Source organism: Astatotilapia calliptera, chromosome 7 (assembly GCF_964374335.1).
Source record: "Astatotilapia calliptera chromosome 7, fAstCal68.1, whole genome shotgun sequence".
Classification (NCBI taxonomy): domain Eukaryota; kingdom Metazoa; phylum Chordata; class Actinopteri; order Cichliformes; family Cichlidae; genus Astatotilapia; species Astatotilapia calliptera.
The window spans coordinates 54,680,838-54,700,486 of NC_137428.1; the positions used below are offsets into that span (position 1 = coordinate 54,680,838).

At 39.8% G+C, this 19,649-nt stretch overlaps 2 protein-coding genes across 5 annotated transcripts; one reads left to right on the top strand and one right to left on the bottom strand.

Annotated features, from left to right (window-relative positions):
• Positions 1–3,688: 3,688 nt before the first annotated feature.
• Positions 3,689–13,323, bottom strand: scamp5a (secretory carrier membrane protein 5a). Of its 3 annotated transcripts, none has more exons than XM_026175547.2 (7): positions 13,185–13,323; positions 9,274–9,352; positions 9,052–9,171; positions 7,797–7,953; positions 7,611–7,712; positions 6,404–6,521; positions 3,689–4,429 (listed from the first exon to the last, which is right to left on the bottom strand). In XM_026175547.2, the coding sequence occupies exons 2-7, from the start codon at positions 9,278–9,280 to the stop codon at positions 4,241–4,243; spliced, it is 693 nt and encodes a 230-aa protein (XP_026031332.1). In that variant the 5' UTR covers positions 9,281–9,352; positions 13,185–13,323; the 3' UTR covers positions 3,689–4,240. The 3 variants fall into 3 exon arrangements, with proteins under 3 accessions (XP_026031332.1, XP_026031333.1, XP_026031331.1); XM_026175548.2 differs by lacking the exon at positions 13,185–13,323 and adding an exon at positions 10,398–10,478; XM_026175546.2 differs by lacking the exon at positions 13,185–13,323 and adding an exon at positions 10,197–10,449.
• On the top strand, positions 12,420–18,540 carry parp16 (poly (ADP-ribose) polymerase family, member 16). Of its 2 annotated transcripts, none has more exons than XM_026175545.2 (7): positions 12,420–12,693; positions 13,375–13,571; positions 14,300–14,437; positions 14,521–14,727; positions 14,866–15,037; positions 16,868–17,012; positions 17,845–18,540. In XM_026175545.2, exons 2-7 carry the CDS (start codon positions 13,383–13,385, stop codon positions 17,978–17,980), a joined length of 987 nt encoding a protein of 328 aa, XP_026031330.1. In that variant the 5' UTR covers positions 12,420–12,693; positions 13,375–13,382; the 3' UTR covers positions 17,981–18,540. The 2 variants fall into 2 exon arrangements, with proteins under 2 accessions (XP_026031330.1, XP_080159997.1); XM_080303871.1 differs by having other exon boundaries at positions 12,623–12,910.
• Positions 18,541–19,649: the final 1,109 nt, after the last annotated feature.

Here is a 19,649-nt window from a genome sequence, read left to right on the forward strand (position 1 = left end):
CCTCCTGTTCCTCCTCGCACAAAGGGGCTGGTCCTGCTGCCTGGTTGATGCCCTTCTCCATTTCTGTGCTGGACTGTGCAGGAAGACCCAGTAAATTTTCTTGTGACAGCATGCATGGATATGCAACCTGAATAGGCTGCAAGTACCATCTCATGCTACCAGCAGGGACGATGGCACTAGCAAAGAGCAAAGCTACAGAAATACGAGTCAGGGGGGATATGGAGAAAGCAATGGGCTTCCTCTTGTGTTTTTCTTTTATTGCCACCCTCATTAACCTGCTCTATTCCCTCTCTGATTTAAACTTAGTTGCTGATTGGCTGCTGATGGCAGGTTGAACAAATATAACAAATATAAACTGGGAGATTGTCTAGCATAGTGATCAGCATCTGGAATATTTATAATTAGAGCTATTTGTATCTATTAGAACCATTTTGTTATATTTTATAACTCTGTAATTTATTATAGGTTACTTAGTTACTACTCCACTACCACATCATTTCCAGTTGTAATAATCGGATACAGTGTGCTGAGGTATGAAATTAATGATATATACAAATGCCCCTGATTCATTTGGAGTATTCAAATCATCAACCTTCCTTAAAAATGAAGCATCCATAAAAGTGTTTATGAATTGTAATTTATGATGTAAAAAGAAACCACATCACTGTTCATCACCATGTTTAGGCTAAATTGGATTTTTTTTTTTTTTTAGCGAGTTTTAACCTAGAAAAGAATCAAAATTCAATTATGTCGGAGGTGAGATGAATATTAGAATATTTAAGGTTTGTATTTGGACAGAAGAAATTGAAGGTCAGCTACTCGACACAGCTATTTACACCTAAAAGTCAATAGTTCATTTAAAAAAAAGTTACATTTTCCATATCTACAACTGTATAGTACCCGTATGCAAACTCATCACATAACAAAACAGGATGCAACAAGAACTATTTAATATCTATTAGGGTAAGACCAAATAATACAAAAGTAATACACAAAATGTTTTCCTCGTTCACTCGTGGAGACGCAGCCCCCTCAAACGACTTATTCGACTATTTAGGGCCTACTCAATTTGTTTGATCCATGGCAAATATTTACTGCACCTCAAGTAATTATATATTCATATATACTTATGATATAGTACATGTTAATACATTTTACACAACATACAGTACATGTGGGAATAAGATGGAAAATGGCTTTCAGAAGCTTTGATACAGTGGCATTAAGTGTATAAGTGGCTCCTGCTACACAATAACTACACAGCTGCAATTTCCATAAACACATGAATTGTGCCGTATGTACATATGGCGGAAAGTTTGGACTGATCCAAAGTTCACCAACTTACTACATACACAGGGAAAGTAGCTTATTTGTTCAACTTTGTGCAAAAAAATTCACATTTACGTTATAGAAATGGCCAGCTGTGCATTTACTAACAGATGAGCGGATGTATGGTACTTTTTACAGGGTTACACCTCCTTACTTCTGTGTGTGCATGTGCTGGTGAAAATGCTATGAAACTGTAAAATCATACAAGTGGTGTCCAACTCAAAAACAGGCTAGCTATTCATTTTATGACACTTTAGGTTGGGGTTGGTAACATTTTTCTTCCTGTATTTAAAGGCTGCACAACAGGACCCCAGCTGATTGTAATAACTCTACTGTTAGTATTGCTCCACTCTGAATGAAGTTTGCACCGATGCCAAGAGGAAAACCAGCGCAAATATTACTTACTTTTTTTTCCAAAAACAAAAAGTATAGTAAAAAAACAAAAAACAGAAAGACACAACAAATCATGTGCTTCACAAGCATCCACACGTCATTCAAATACACAGGAAAAAAGAGAGATAAACAAAACAACTAAAAGGTAGCACAACAAACAGCCTACTGGAAACCACGTCATCACAATCAGACAAGACGACTCACAGATTTTAAAGTAACGAGGATTCAGATAACTTCACTGTTTTAAATCTAATAGTGTTCGACTGTACGAACCATCTACTGTATGCTGAAGCTTTCAAAGACTCGAAGAAACCAGAACGACACCGTCTCTGACTGAACACATCAGGCCTCACCGGGGCTACGCACGAATGTCTTTTTGTGATATTTTACTCCATAAAGAAATAGCTGGATTGAATTTAATATTCTTTTTTTTTCTTTTATGTAGATTTCTTATTACACCAACTCATGGAATAACACCAACATCCACGAAATAACACACTAAGGCCTGAAATCCCGAATTTCAGAAACAAGGAGTCACTGAAGCATTTACACGTAGGGGTAAGCGGGAGAGTTTGTCAAAGGGAGAGTAAACATCCATCACTCCATACAATGTTATGACCACCTTACAACAATTATTACTATTACTTACCATAACCTGCAAGTGTTTTGGTTTTCTTTCACTTTGACCTTTATACTAACATCGATTTGGAATGTCTGACCAATAAACTCCAATCTTTAAATACTGCGTGTGCTTCACTTTAACATGAAAAAAAAAAAGAAATACTTGAACTAAACTCAGCCTGCTCAACATAAAACTAGTATGTAACGACAAAACCAAACATGGTCAATAGGGGCGATATAAGGAGACAAAAGCCCGACATGTTGAAGCTCTACAGGCTTTACAGGTAGAATTTAAAAACAGCTATTAGACTTTTCCTGAGAATGTAAATAAATCGACTTATACTGTCAAAAAGATCACCAAAACAAAAACTCCATATTTCTGTTTTTTAGAATATTCATTTTAGTCGGTTTAACTTTCTTTTTCAATCAAAAAAAAGGAAAGAAAAAAAGCAGAGAAAGATGATGAGTTTCTTTACTGGTATTTAAGCATAATTAAAAAAAAAAAACAACAACTCAAAAGGTTACTTAAAATGTACCATAACCTTTAAGAAATAGGTAGTTTGATCCAATTAATTTCTTGCTGTAAGTTAAAAAGCAACCCCTGTCACATCTGTATGTAAATATGAAATAGCTTTGGTCGCTAACAGATTGCTGCGGTTGCTAGTAGTTTGCAAGGAAGATGCTAACTTGTCTACAAAAACTGTCTAACTGCTATCTGAGCTGTGGTGAAACGGAAAACGTTAGCCTTTAAAATAAAAGTTGTGCCTCAGCGGTGCAGCCAACATGTTTCAAAAGGCAGAACGTTCCTGGTTAAGTTGCACTTTTTCAAGTTTTACTGCTGCTAGGTCAATAGTTAGCGAGCATTTGCATACAAGTCAGCATCTTCAATGCAAACTAAATTTGACCTGCTAGCAACCAAAGCAACCACAAGGGAGGTTTTTGGTGTTGCACCCTTTTTTTTTTGAGTGATTTCACCTGGTGACTATTGGCAATATCCAGGAACCACTTGCTAGCCCGTTGGAGAGTACATATTTTCCCCTTGCGATCTGTGGATCTTTCACATCTGTGAGAAACAGCTTGCATGACTTTGTCAAAATGAAATAAAATCTGCCTCTAAGAGCTCTTAAGTGACATATAACGAGCTAGTCAGATTATTAGAGCTATACTGCTAGCTATAATTGCTAAGAAGATTTTAATATCCTTGGATAAAGCCAAACTATCTGTTTCAGCTTTAGTTTCTGGTCTTTTTGCTAATTCAAGCTAACTGGCTGCTAGCAAAGATTAATTTTATAATACCCTATATATAACCCTGAAGCAAGAGAGTGAATTAAGGTGTTTCCCAAGATGGTCAAACTATTCCTTTAATGGGAAATAAAAAATTCTTGACATTTGTATATAAGAATTTAGCCAAACAGCTAGTCCATTACATCAGCTGAGAAATAACTGTTTCAGCATTGGTGATCTTCAAGGCTAATAAAAGTAAAGACCCTTAACAATATAGCTGTTTCAGTCCCTTAAATATCACATTAAAGATCATTAGAAAATTTACAGAGTGACATTGGAGACCACCTACTCAAATAAACTGAAGATGCTCAGGGGACTGGGTCTACCTATTTTAGGCTATGTGTCTCTGTTGGAAAACAACACCGACCAGCTACAACTGAGCAGCATAAAACAACAGCAACATTTTTTGCTTTTTAAAATAACTGTTGATTTAAATGTGAACCGAGTAAAATAATGAAATCCCAGTACATTTGCACCAAAAACATGACTTTTACATTGTTCTGTTTGAGTTCAGCATTACAGTGTTATAATGACGGACACCTAATTCTGAATTGTGTTCTTAATTGATCCCTTTTTAGTTCTCCCACTCAGCCGCCTGGCCTACTCCTCTGTCCTACATGGGTTCGTCGTAGTTGTAGGTGGGAGCTGCTGAGTACTGATTCTGCTGCATGGCGCCTTGAGCAGCCCCCATGGCGGCCTGCTGGGCTGCCTGCTGGACATGGGGGTTCTTCCAGGCACCCGTAGCCCACTCCTCCTGGGCTTTACCCAGGCTGCCACCACTGCCGCGGTAGAAGTTATGCACCTAAAAAAAGACAGAAAGGAGAAATGGGATTCAACATGAATTTTACTCTCTATCAAGTATGACTTTTACTTTTTTAAATTTGTAAAATTGACCAAATTACCATAAAGAAAAGGTGAATTTTATTATTTGTCTGTAGTGGCACCTCATTTTTTTGTGTCATGACCACATTATTGGCAACATTTACTTTCCAAAGAGCTGTTCCTAAGCAATTCTAGACCGAAAAAGATATATTTGAGACTTACACTCCCAATGCTTGTCATGTTTAAATAATGTTATACCTGCTGTAACGCAAGAAATTCCCAGCTTATAATACTAAATGATATCATCCTATATCTTAATGACGTTCTTAATGAAGTTGACGCACCTTGTTAAGTATGTGACAATTCTGCAGTGGGATATTTATGATTATTTACTACTTTAATGTTGCATTTTAAATACACTAATATCTTGTTTTTGTTGAATTTATACCAATATGAAAAAACAATAATGAAGTGGATGAAAAATCATCACTATGCTGCGGCCCACTTAAAAACCAGAAAATCCCATGAAGCCCACCCGATCTTAGATCTTCTGATCGAAACACAAGGCAAACTGATGTATTTCTCTGAAAAATGTATTAAAAACATAAACACAGGCTGTTGGCTATTCATTGCTAATCCTACCCAGTCTTAAGCAAAGTGTTAAGGCCAATCTGTGACCCGCCTGCCTGGGACACAAACTTTAATACAGGAGCGGTAAATTCAGGTCAGAGTAATGAGCACTATCACAACATAACCAACTGTTATTACCGTTTTTACTTCACTTTTTATATGAATAATAAATTTATATAAATATGTAATGGTACATACTTGCAAGTAATTTCAAACTGAATTTCTGTCGTTCCTGAGGCCCCTCTTGTAATATCTTTGCTTTGCTGTGCTTTACTAAAATCAAAAAGATAGTTTTCACAATCATCTAGTTTTTTGTCACAGTTTATTGGACAAAAGAGCTGAGTGCAGATCCAGAGCTGTGTGTTTATGCCATCTAGTCATGACTACCGATTGATTTATGTAATGTCCATGTGGGCAGGCACAGCCAAAGGGGCATCGGACCCTCAATGACAATAAGTGACATCAAGACAAAATAACTCCTGGTGTTGCTATTTTGGGACCCGTTAACTTGGGATCCACAAAGTGAAGCAACTACCAATGAGAGCAAAGAATACCGCTGATTGATATATGAGGGTGTGGTGATAGATGGACAGCATTCCCATGGTAAGAAATTGCCACAATGACTTAGCAGGTATAGTTAAAACACTAGAATAATAGCCTTAAAGAAACAACAGATTCTAAAAGGTGGATGCTTCACACACATCTTTAATCCTGCAGCACAAAACAGTCACACCTTGACCAAAGCTTTAACGTTAGAACTCGGGATTAGCATCATCAACTTAGATGCCACCAATCATGAAATATGGGCACAATCCCCTCTTCTTTTCAAGAGTTGTGGCTTCAAATGTTTTTGCAGAACACTCTGATGTCATAGTGAAGTCAACCTTCGACATTTTGTATAGAAAACGTCATAATGTTATCCTATTAAACCTTACTGTAATATGTTGTCAAATACAGAGTTATAGAACCCCCCCCCCCCCAAACAAAACAAACAAAACAAAAACAAAAAAAACAGCCACAATAACCTCTGATCACCAAGTTCTAATAAGTACTTGGGCCCCTCATGGATTCCTTGCATTCACCAAAAAGGGATTTAAAAACAGCCTGAAATAAATAAATATCACCTCCAAAAATTTCTGTTGCTAGTGCAAATGGATCAAATGTCATGTCATCACTGCTTCCCTTTAAGTGGGAAACGGCGCTGGCATTATAATACAAGCTAATTATTCAATGCTACTTGGACTGGATTGCTATCTTTCACTTGATAATACCAGCACTGATTGATCTAATAATTTCTGTGACCAGGTAGAAATCTGTCACTCACCTTTGAGAGGGCGATGAAGGATAAAACAGCCACTGCAGTGAACATGATGGTGGGAATCAGCATGACCACAGCTGAGCCAATGTTGGTGCTGAAGAAGGTGATGGTGGCCAGCCAACCGCTGAAGAAGAAGCACAGAAGAATCATCATATGCTCACAATACGCCATATTTAAATAATACATTAAGCTTGATAATTCTAGATAATTCTGATATTGGATTTTTAAGATTGATACCAAAATATTTAGAGACTATTGTTAGAAGCTGTGAATTACTAATCTATGCTGTGCCTAAAGCCTGATGTAGACTTCTGCAGAAAATCTACATCCTAACTTTACAACCAGAAACCCCTCTTAACCCTACATCGCAACCCTCCATGCCATTGAGCCAGCATATAGATACATTTCTTAAAAGCTGAATGTCAGGTTACAGTGTAGAGTTAAAAAGAGTTTTCAGTTACAACGAAAGCTACAGCATAGATTTCCTGCCGAAGAATAATTCAGGCATGATTCTGTTCGGATCAGCTGGTTGTTGTGTTTGTGGAGTTCAAAACAGCCTGATCAAAATGGAAGTTGTAGAGAGCCTTGTGCTGGACAAACTCTGTGTTTTCCTAAAGGGTGTCTCCTGGGGTTGCTGTAGCTCAGGAGGTATAGCAGGCCGTCTGCTAATGGTGGTTCGAACAAAAAGGATTTACAAGGGGTAAAAAACTGCTTGTATACCTGCTTTTTAATATTTCCCATTTCTCTTCAGTACATTAACGTTAAAGAGAGGTTGAGTATATTACAGTATACTTATGTGGTGGTGGAAAACCCAAACACTAACTCTAAACCTAGGTGATGGGAATATAGTTATTTCATTTATTAAATTATTTTCCCATATCTTGGCAATCAGGGAACAAAGAAAACAACCATGCATCAAAGTTAATCATATTTTATCACCAAAAAAATGATTTAAGAATTAGGAGTTAAAGTTTGATGGCTTAGACCTCAGAAGGATAATGAACCTCTTTAAAGCCTCATTGGTTTAGAAAAAAATTATTTTTTGAATGAAAGTGTATGCTTTAGATTAGATTACAAAGTATACCCCTTGATTCAGGTGCTTCTAGAATCATCTTTAACAACAATATAAGACAAGAAATAAACTCTATACATGCCAGTTAATTTCCATTTCATCTGTACACATTACTTTTAATAAACCAGTACAAACTCTTACCACACTCCCCAGCCTGGAATGCCAACAGTCTGGATAATACTGATCACCACCTGGGCCATGAAGACGAAGAAGAAAGCCATGAAGTTGAATGAGCTGTCTGTCCTGCGTGGAGAGACTAATCGTCAGAAACGATCTGATTCAGCGGAACAGCAGGAAGAAGTGTAACTCAGAGGGAAACACGCTTACTTCAAGGCCTTGTAGATGGGCCTGAACCAGCACACGTAGGAACAAGGGGTGAAGAGGATGAGCCACAGGATAGCCATGCCAAAGTTGGTAGCTCCACCGCCTCCACACATCCATGCCAGGCAACCAATCAGATTAACAGCTAGCGTGGCACTATGCACTATCAGCGTCACAGAGAGGAAGAATGACAAAAACATAAAAGAGTGAGGAAACAAACAAACAAACAAAAAAAACGCTACAGCAAACACCCCGCAGGCTCCATCATTACTCATAACTCAGCAGGATTTAATCACTATGAAGACCAACAACTACACACTGCCATATTTCCAGTTCTACATTCAAGACTTAAACTACAATAATAAAATATGATATAGAGGTGCATTTTATTCAGCACACCATTTCCACCCAACATAACATATACTCTAAACTCTTTTCACCAGACTTACATTTTTGCTTTAAATAGCAGCACCTATGTGATAATGAAAAACATACCATAATACTCATGTGACTGTAATTATGTACAAATTATGTTCTTCATTAATGAGTTAAGAGTTAGTGGATCTCAGATAATAGTGGGGAATAAACAAAGAGCATAAATGTTTTTGGAAATTATTCCTATCGTTCACTATAAAACTGTACAATAACTCCTCTTTCTGTGACAGGTGACACCTGTCAAGCCTAAGATTGCACACACATACTTCTGTATTATATTCTAAGAGTTATAGCATACATTAGAGGTGAATGGAACAATCCAAGTATCAATACTATCAAATATTGGTATTGGATTGTAACTTTGTTTCACGATGTACCATTTTTCATTTTGTACCCCACTGATTTGTGTAAATAAATTATTTTCTTGGGAAATTAAAAAAATATAGCTGAAGTCCTCATTTTCTGCCCGTGGGACCTCAATTGGGCTTCAGATTTGTAAACAGTTTGTCAGTCAAATCACAAACCACAAAGTAAATCTGTGAGCTAAATCATTTTCGAACTTTACCCCTCAAAATAAAAACCACGGTAAAATGAAAACGGTGGTTATCTGGCTCTGTGACATAATGTGAGACCGGCCAATCTAGTTTCCCAGCTGCACGGAGTGTTTGCACTCTTTAGTTCTCATAATATTTTGGGTAAAACAAAGCAGCCCGGCATGAGGAGGAAGAGAAGTAGACAGGTTAGCGGGTTACAGCTAGATGCATGCAAATACCGACTGCTTCCAAATGCAAAGAAAATAAAAAGCATTTCCTGCAGGTACACTCACAGATCCAGAGGTAGTAGAGCCTCTTGCACATAGTGCGGTGTTGGTCTGGGATCTCGTTGAAGTCTTGGTAAAAACATGGCTTAAGGGGGATGAAGCGAGGAAGGGGAGGGAAGTTGTTTTCTAGGACACAGAGACATGATTCAGTGCTTCACATCAAGAAGAAATCAAGTCAAAAGAGGTGCATGAGCTTTTATTCAACCTTTATAAAAGGGGGAAGCTCACCTGCCATGATTCACTGCTTTCCGCCACTTGTAAACCAGGCACACAGAGTTCTTCAATCTCAGCTCCCTTGAAAAGCAAACTGCAGAAAAGGAGAGAAGTGCATGATTAAGTGCAACATCACTTACTATCCCGGCCCTGCTTGTAAGCAACAGGCCACAATCACTGCAATAGGAGTCTTTGACATCCTGACACGATTTGGAGAGAGGAGGTACCCATGCTGGTACCCAGCCTCCAGAGGAGCATCAGATAGACTGAGATGAACCAGTTTTCTTGGTCACATATTTTAGCGGTGTAATGCGCGCTCCAGGACACAGTGTGGCCTTGTCGTGATCTCGAATGCATATCCTTTGGGATTCAAAATAGGCGTTTGAAAGGCCTATTGAGCTTAAAGGCTGGATTATATAGACGTTACTCTCTGTTTATCGCGTTCTCCTTGCTAAGCAGGCCATAATCAACTACCTTCCATATTTAACTGTGTTAGAAAATCATATTTGTAGCGCACGTCATGGTGGACGCATGGTGTATTGAAGGGCATCTTTCTGGCACAGATAAACCAATCTATGCCACGAAAATGCTGTCTGGCTGAAGTTGCTTTTATTCATTGTGAATCGCCGGCTGTCTTAGACGTGTATTTCGTTCGGCTGGCGGCAGTGATGCTGCAGTGGGGTAGTGCATTGAGATTACAGGCGATGGAGAAGCGTCCTTCAGCCTGCGCGACAGGCTGCTGCATCGGGGCTCTTGTTCATCATCCGGACGTCGAGCAAGTCGAGCACAAACTCCTCGCAGTAAACAGCCCGGCCTACAAATTTCGAGGTTTTACCGAAGCTAGAATCCGCTAAAATAAAATAAAATAAAATAAAAAAATCCAATATTTTCCCTCCCTCTCTAGCTGGAGACCAATGAATGAAAATGCGATGTCCTACCTCCGGTTCAGTCCGTGAATGTCGCTAGAATACCTCCGTCCGTTTAAATTGCATCCTACGATTTCATCTGTATTAAAATACAGTGGCCGAAACAGCTAGATCTGGCGCTAATCACACGAAAATGTCGCGTATTTCCTTAAATGATGGGGTTGGGAGTAAGAGGCGGGCACGTGACGTATGGTCTTTTCATTACGTACATACCGGCCCCCTCCTCGACGCTGGGTTGTGCCCGGCCGGGTAGGACCAGGGCCCTGGAAAAACAATGGATTTGTTGCTGACCTGACCTGACCAATCACAAAGGAGAAATATTTTAGCTCTTAACCAATAGGTTGACAGTGTTAAAAATCAGAGGAGGCATTACACAACCTGACCTGATTGGCTGCCTGTTATCAGCTACTTCCATAATAAAGATACCGCTTTACTAGTAGTATAAATACATTTCAATGTACAACTCTTTTCCCAGTAGTGGTAGTAGTAGTAGTAGTAGTTTTTAATATATATACAAGTGCAATAAAATAAAACAAAATAAAACAAAACAAAATAAATAAAAACACACTTGATAAGTAGAATTACTTTTTTTGTAATTTTGCATCTGTACACCAAGATAATGGATTTCAATTCAATTGATTCAGGAACTTTTTATATGTACCCCCTATTTTCAGAGGGTCGAAACATGTACAATTATACAACAAGTTATTTGATGATTAGATGAGGTCTGTTCCCTCGTTATTCCGTGCATTTAGTAGCAGTGCACTGACATGCTCAATACGAAGTCTAAAAAGATGTCGCTGCAAGCAAAGGAGACACTCATTAAACAGCTGGCAAATCCTCTCAAGGGAGGAAGTGCAGCATTTGGACTTCGGGCACCAGCTGCAAAATATTTTCATCCAAAAACAATAGTATTATAGTACCTTTACCTGAGGTACAACAAGTTAATATGGACTGGATCAATTCTCTTGTGCTTTTCTCCTATGCTTGACTACAAATTTGCTTCACAGTAAGTTAAGTTTATTCCAAAGAAACCACATAATCAGCATGGCTGAAATTGCTGTGTGCAATTAAAATACTTATCAAGCTGAAAAGATACTAAGGAGTAGTAAATTATTTATAAATGACTTATTGATCACTTTTATACCAGGCTGCGAAACAATTCCCTCATGTGACTTGATTAGTATTATTAGAAACTGGGAAACCATAAGCAACCAAGGGATTTCTTTTATTCAAATTAATTTTCTGCTAACTTGAACAGGGGTTTCAAACTTAAATGCGCTGTGGGCCACTGCTGGCACTGTCATCTCATGTGAGGACCATTTTAGTGTTCAAGTAGTACAAAAAACAAACAAACAAGAAAACACCCACAAATATTTCTGAGTTTAGTGTTTGTTGTATAAAAATCTACGGAAAGACCAAAAGACAGTAGTCTATTCCACAGGAAATGTTTGGTTTTCTTGAAGGAATTGGTCTGGTAGATTATTTAATTCTATTTAAGAGTAATTGATGGATATAACATGTCTTTGAAAACAGATTTGAAGGAAGGGAAACAGAAAGAAAAGGCTGAGGTATGCCCAACTACACAAGAACTGGACTGTAGAACAGTGGCAACAGGTCAGGAGAGAGAGGTATAGCAGACAGCCACCTGGAAAACACAGTGGTGTTTGGGATCTTCGCAAATTGATGGAATAATGAACACAAAAAATACCATCAGATTTTGATCCACCACATATTACCATCTGGAAAACATGCGATTCAAATCAAACAGTGGATCACTATTAGTCATAGACTGGCCTTCCCAGCGCCTGGACCTCATCATTACTGAAGCAGTGTGGGAAGATCTTGAGAAAGAGTGGAACAAAAGGCAGCGAACATTCAAAAAAGACCTCTGAATGCCCTTCAAGAAACCTGGAGAACTATTTCTGAAGTCTGCTTAAAGAAATGATAAGAAAGCTTATCAAAGAGCGTTCAGGGTGTGGTGAAAAACTGATATGTTTATATCAAATATTGACTTTCAAACGTATTAGAATGGTCCAAAATCTTTTTTTTTTCTGTACTTCAATGTACTGTATGTTTGCATATATCTCACTAAATCGGTGTGCCTAATAAAATACAAAGATATGAATGGCCTAAGACTGTCTATCGTGCCACCCCAGCAGCTGAAGCACTGTTTAGTTGCTACTGTCAAACATTAGATGGCTCTCTGAAACATCGGTACAGTTGGTCTCATGAATCCTGCCTTCGCGTGCCCTGTGCAATGTTAGACTCCAGGTAGAATAAACGTTTTAAAACAGCAGACCGAATACACATTGGCGTTTATGCGGAAATTAATTTTGTGCTCCGTCTTTGTCTCAGACTGAGCACGGCTCACACGCTTTCTCAGCTGCACATCTGTCTGATGTGTTTCGTATACGGTTTCCAAAAGGCAGAACTGTGCTTGAACGCAGCAGTGCCTGAAGCTAACGCTAGCTTTCCCTTCAGTGCTATGAGTTAAGCAAGACTGAAGGTAAGGGCAAAAATTATATTTCTAAACAAGGTCTGTCAAATTTAACTCATACGAGTGCCACAGTGATGTATTCCCAATACATACGGGGACCTGCAGTAGTCCGACAAGGCTTTATTTAGTGAAGAGCGGCAGTTATGCTCTCTTGTAGTGGCTCAGCTAATGTTAGCTACTCAGACGTCGCTTTCTTTGCATAATATTAGTAACCAAATACAGAAAGGTAAGACTAACATTACAAATCAGCATTAGTAACTATAATTGAACTGTCATTTTTGTCCTAATATTGACTTTATAAAGATTGTATTAAACCAAAACAATCTAACTTAGCAAAAGCTAAAGTATGTAATTGTTCCAGTAGATGAGCTGAATTTAGCTAGTGTCCTAGTTTAGCAAACCAAGGGTGAGGTGTAATGTCAGCGTTTGCATCCCAAGCAGAACATCTTTCAAAGTAAAAGAAAAAAGGCAGCGAGATGCCACACTGCCACAATACTCACCAAAAAGCTAAATGTTAAATTATAGCATCCTCTTTGATGTGAGGATTTGAGTGAAATAAACTACAAGAGCCTTGATAGTTGAAATATTTCAATGTGTGAGGATTAAAAACTTAGTCATTATTGACTGCAGACTTGCATAAAGCGGAAACCTAGACCTTGGCCGTGTGCTATCTTATCTCTTTGTACACAGTGCTGGGAATGCAGCCACCGCTGCCACCTGAAGCAGTCAGAGAGCTGGTGTGCTCTTGCCTGCAAAGAGACCCCGTAGCAGCAGACCTGCGATGCAGCCTCTTCGTTGCTGCCACTCAGAACTACAAGAGAGACTCTTTGCTTAGACCATTCCCTCCTCGTTACTTAAGTGGTGACAATAAGGAGTTTGAGGAGTTGGTGAGTGCTAAAGTGATTGTCAAAACCTCTTGAAGATCCTAGATTATAGTCACTGGTAGCCTATGCTTGCCTAAGTGCTCCTCAGTTTAATCATACAAGCTTTAACCAGCCTCAGGGGTAGGGTCAAGATCACCAAACCAACAGCAGCAGCGCCTCTGTAGTTCAGCCATATATTCATTCACTCAGGTGACTGATCAGAATGATCACCAAGCCTATGGACAGAGGTATCCTAGCACAAGGACACTCATTAACATGAAAAGTGATACAGAGCTTTACATGGCAACTAGAAAAAATAACATACATGCACACATCTACACAAAAGGGGAAGACAGAGGGATGGCAGACTCAACAGTAGAACATAAAATGTAGCTACTTCAGGAAAATTCCCAGCAAGTAATCGGTATCAACTCTCAAATCCACTACCACCCATATAGGCTGACCTATGATCCTGTGTTGAATGAGTGGGAAGAAACAAGAATTGTTTATTTTCAGTTGCGATATGGTCTGCTAAGATAATTGAGAGAACTGATCAAATGTAACATGATATATATCCACTCGGTGGCAGTGATGTGCTGTTAATGGTAGCTTCATGCCAATTATTACTCATAGATGAATTTGTGATCATTTCATGTCTTTGGTGTCTTCTCACTTTGAGAGACGTGTGTAAAAGAGACATTTGAATCTGTTTGTGGTAATATGATAAAAGAAAGGAGTTTTTCCTTCTCCAGCTGGCAGATGTGAACTCGTTGCCTGGTGTGAGAGAGCTGGTGAGACTACGACCTGGAGAAGCAGATCATCATTTGGCCCTCGCACACTGGATTCTGTCTTCAAAGAGCTTTGCTGTAAAGACACTACAGAAGGAAGAGGTATGTTACAGGCATAGAGAGATAAACCACAAACTTGCACAGCTTTCTTCTTTGCTCAAGCGTGTTTCTCCGATCTTCACTAGTACGCCAAACTCTGCAGCCTGACGGAAAATGAAGGGATGTCTGCACCCGTGCCAGACTTCCTCTTTGAGCTGGAGTACTCTGATCAGATGAACGCGAGGTTTGAGAGGACGAGGGAAGGACGAGATGTTTTCTATGCTTTCCACGGGAGCCGCTTGGAGAACTTTCATTCGATTATTCACAACGGCCTACACTGTCACCTCAACAAGGTCAGTGTACCGAAACCTTATTTAAAAAATTGTTTTTTTACAGATCATGAGGAGCAAGGCAAGTTTAAGAGGATGCTGAAGGGCTGGAGTGTAAATCAGAGTGATACATTGGGCTTACATGGACATTTTTCATTGCAGAACTCGGTGTTTGGAGAGGGGACCTACCTCACTAGTGACCTCAGTATGGCTGTCCTCTACAGTCCCCACAGCAGCGGCTGGAGAGAAAGCATTCTAGGTCCACTGCTGAGCTGTGTCGCCTTGTGTGAAGTCATTGATCATCCAGATGTTAAATGCCAGGTGAAGAAAAAAGGTATGTTTAACAGTCGGGTAAAAGCAGTATGTCTTCAACATGGATTCCAAAGCTATGAGGAGGCAACAAAAAAGTGACAGTTTATGAAAACACCTGAGCTGTCAACAATTAGCAATAAGACATATGGAGTAAAGAGGTCAAAAATGTGTGCATTTGTACATATATGACGGGTCACAGTTTTTAAATAAGAGTGAATCAGAGAGACTGGGAAGAGAAAAGGAACAGAGCAAATAATGGGAGACATAATTCGGTGGAGTGAGCAGAACCAGAGCAGAAATGGGCGAGGGACTTGATGGGTGAGTGATGTTAGATAGGGATAACTTCGAATGACACGTCATGTAACAAGGCTGTAACAGAATTAGTATTTGTTGTTTGATACTTGAGTCGTGATACTTCACATAGCAGATAATAATACCTAACGATCAGCCAGCATAAGATGGAGAAAGAGAAAGGTGATGGGGATCTGGGTGGTGCTGATGGGACCAAAACAGCTGTGGGTACCAAGCCTGCACTAATGATCATGTAGACGATGCACAGTGATGTTTTTAAGTCTCTTTGCTTGCATAAGATCCACCAAGGCTCCTGTGCTAACTTGGTTAAAACAAGGTACTTTTATTGCTTAAATACCTATATACACTTCCATCCATCCATCCATCCATCCATTTTCTTCCGCTTATCTGGGGTCGGGTCGTGGAGGCGGCAGCCCAAGCAGAGAAGCCCAGACCTCCCTCTCCCCAGCCACCTCCTCCAGCTTGTCCAGAGGAACACCAAGGCGTTCCCAGGCCAGCCGAGGGATATAATCTCTCCAGTGTGTCCTGGGTCTGCCCTGGGGCCTCTTCCCAGTGGGACATGCCCAGGACACCTCACCTAGGAGGCGCCCAGGAGGCATCCTTGTCAGATGCCCGAACCACCTCAACTGGCTCCTTTCAATGTGGAGGAGCAGCGGCTCTACTCTAAGCCCCTCCCGAATGGCCGAACTTATCAACCTATGTCTAAGGGAGAGGCCAGCCACCCTTCAGAGGAAGCCCATATCCACCTCTTGTATTCGCGATCTCGTTCTTTCGGTCACTACCCACAGCTCGTGACCATAGGTGAGGGTAGGGACGTAGATCAACTGGTAAATTGAGAGCTTCGCTTTTACACTCAGCTCTCTCTTCACCACAACAGACCAGTACACTGCACCAATCCGTCTGTCGATCTACCGCTTCCTTCTCCCGTCACTCATGAACAAGACCAAACTCCTCCAACTTGGGGCAGGAACCTGTCCCTGACCCGGAGTACACTTTTTCCATTTACTCTAACTTAGCCCTCAAAACACTTACAAGTCACTTTCATTCATTCACACACACATTAATGCACTGCTTTATTCTCTTGTCTTTTAAGCACTTTTTACCTCTTACAAACACTCACGTGGATGCACTTTGTCCAGTATCTTGGACAGGGACACTTGGACCAGCCCACTGGAGTATGCATGCAATCTGCTCTCCTGATTCACAGCTGACCTCCACTTATCAGGAAGAGTGAGGACTTAATGTCCAGACAGGCTAGAGTTAGGGAAACAGAAAAATTCACTGTTGCCAAAAATACCAATTCAGGGAGTCACAAAGTACTGCAGAGAGTACTCGTGGCAGCGATAATGCTCTTATATGATGTAATATGACACGTTGTGGGTAAAAACAAAGTGGCCTACACTTTGTCTTGAATTTATTTCGGACCTTTATGCCTCTCAAAACACTCAGTAACTGCATAAATCTTTCCAGGAATGTTCTACCTGCTTATTGCTCTTTAAATCAGAACCTATTAAAGCCTTCCGCTCATTTTTCATTTCAGATTCTGAAGTTGTAGACCGCCAGCGCTCGAGGGCAAAGAACAGTGAAGGAGGGGATGTACCACATAAATACTTTGTAGTCACCAATAATCAGCTTTTACGAGTCAAGTACCTGCTTGTTTACTCTCAGCAGAGGCACCTGTCCAGGTAAGACTTTTCTGGGACAAATGATGCAGTTTGCTTTTGTGTACTGGTGAATAGGCAACATTAGACCTAAAAATGCTTTCATACAGAACAGGATTGGCTGACAAATCAGAAATTCAATGTGAAAGTTGTGGAAAGGTCACATTTATTTGAATGTCCTCCAGCACGCAGTCTCAGTAATCTGATTACAGCCCACTAAGAGCAAAGAAGAGAAGCAGAATACAATTTTTTAAACTTGTTTTTATCTATTTTACTCATTCATTTACTAATTCAGATTAAATAAAAGAGAGTATAGTGTTGAGTAGAGACAACTTTCCTTTGAAGAGTATCTGGGCTTGGCCTTAGAGTGAACTTCAGTGTAGAGCTGCTACTCCTCCAGTTGATGTGGTGGATGCTTCCTGGGTGCCTCCTATGTGAGGTGTTTCAGGCATGTCTACCCAGGAGGCGATCCCAGGATGGACCCAGGACATTCTGGCAGTATTTTTTCTATTGGCTGTCTTGGGAATGCCACAGAGCTAGAGGAGGTGGCTGGACCAGGAGTGGTGTAGGCATCTCTTCTTAAACCCAGAGCTGGATGGACGCGAGTAGCCACTTGAAATAAAATAAAATAAAATAAAACAGGGTCCAGATCCAAGGTGTACTTTACCTCTTGCCCAATGTCAGATTGGCTCCAGCTCCGCTGTGACCCTCATTTAATGAGTGGTTAAGAGAACTGACAGATAAATAATCAATAGCATGAAAGAAAATGAAAATGTTTACTTGTTTTCATCCCGAGGTTTGATAGCTCGCTCTTCTGTGCTGATGGTCACCGTGCTTTTCTGTTTTTCTTCCTCAGACATTCCCGCAGCCGCTCGTGGCTCCTCAGACACCATTTTGCCATCATGATGAGTCTCTACCTTCTGCTGCTTGTATTCATCGGTGCCTTAAACTCCAACACCTTTGTATCCTTTTGGAACAGACTATTCAGGTGAAACGACAACAGGACACATGGCATGGATGTTTCTAATCCACAGTGCCTTCCTGCCAAGATGTTGGCTGAAGGCATGAGAAGAAGAGTTTTATGCACCTTTCTACTGTTTTCTCTTATAGTTCTTTGCTTTGTTTGCAATATGTAATGTAATATAGTCATCATTACTGTAAGTGCAAGATAACATATCGTTTCAGATGGGAATCTTGTTATATATTGATTTTAATGAAATCTGTATGAAGATCTTTGTTGATTTTAAGACAATTGCAGTGTTGCTCCTTGAGTTTGAATGATTCAGTAAATAATCAGTTTTATAGTTAATCTCTGTTACTGTGTTGTTTCAGTCCTCCGAGGACACAACGATGGAGATCATCCTGTTTAAATAATCAGTGTGTTTTGATTTTCTCTCTCTGGTTTGATGTGCAGCGAACTCCTCGTTAACTGAGCCATTATTATCACTAATCAGTTTTTCTGGCCTTAATGATAAACTGAAATTCCACTTTTAAATTCTTAAGATTGTCATTGTCTGTATTTTGGAAATTAATAAATTGGGATGTTTTTAAATCTTTTGTTTTTAAGTGTAGATCAAATATAGTGGTTTTTATTTTAATGTATACATTCGGTTTTGGGGACTGCGGCGTTGTAGTATGGATCAGTAGATATTCAGGGTTGTCATCTAAAACCACTGATCTCTGAATCATCAAAACATAAAAAAAAAGGTACCTAACTCGTGGAATGACAGTTTCATGTCTACAGTAGCTAAAAACTTGGAATCTTTCGATATATGTTCTTAAAAATTTGAGGAAACTGGAGATGTGGATGACAAAAGAAGAAGTGGCAGACCTAAAAAACAAACAAACAAACCCTCTAATGCAGATGAACAGTATCTGAGAGTCATGTCCTTAAGAAATATGAAACAATTCCAGCAAAGACCAGACACAGGATCTGAGAGATGCAACTGGCCCTTCAGCTGATCCATCTACTGTTCATTGAAGCCTGATCAGAAATACTCTCAGTGGAAGGTTGGCTGTCATGAGGCCATTCTGAAGGAAGGAAAACGGGGACGTTAAATTACACAAGAGGTGGACTGAAAATCAGCGGCTTGGTTCAAATCATTGTCAGTATGTATGGAGGTCAGTAGAAAGGTACAACCGTGAGTTTCAGCTATCTGTAAGACACGGCAGCGGCTCTGTCACGGCTGCATTTCAGCCAGTGTTGTTGGAGGTCTTGTTAAAATTTCTAAATTGAAACCAGATTTGATCCACCATCTGGAGTGTGTCTCATTTCTTCAGCATGACATCGATCACAAACGCAGTGCCACTGCAGTAACAGCGCACCTGGATAGAAAAACGTACAATAAAGCACTATCAGTCATGGACTGAGCTAACTATAAAGGTGGCCCAGGAAATAATGACTTTTATTCCCTGTGTCTTGGTGCTGTACATCTATGTATTTTTGCACATTTTGATAAATGATTTCACTTATGTCCCATATTGATAACAAAATATAAAAAAGTGAGGGGTGGCTCAAAATCTTTCACAGTGCACATGCTTTTTTTTCCATACAGCATAAAAAAAGTGTTAAAGCATCAGGTTAAAATGAATTTGAAATACTAACATCTCTAATGTAAACAGTGTTTACAGTGCGAGGCACCTCTTTCGAACAGTGCGTCG

What these genes read in the sequence shown, in the direction of transcription:
- scamp5a (XM_026175547.2), bottom strand. An exon ending in ATTCCAGGCTGGGGAGTGTG is followed by an intron (nt 6,522 to 7,610) that starts GTAAGAGTTTGT and finishes CTTCTTCTTCAG; the next exon opens with CGGTTGGCTGGCCACCATCA. An exon ending in CCTTCATCGCCCTCTCAAAG is followed by an intron (nt 4,430 to 6,403) that starts GTGAGTGACAGA and finishes GTCTTTTTTTAG; the next exon opens with GTGCATAACTTCTACCGCGG.
- parp16 (XM_080303871.1), top strand. Translation starts at nt 12,853, where the DNA reads ATGTTAGCTACTCAGACGTCGCTTTCTTTGCATAATATTAGTAACCAA. An exon ending in AGACACTACAGAAGGAAGAG is followed by an intron (nt 14,438 to 14,520) that starts GTATGTTACAGG and finishes GATCTTCACTAG; the next exon opens with TACGCCAAACTCTGCAGCCT. An exon ending in TACACTGTCACCTCAACAAG is followed by an intron (nt 14,728 to 14,865) that starts GTCAGTGTACCG and finishes TTTTCATTGCAG; the next exon opens with AACTCGGTGTTTGGAGAGGG.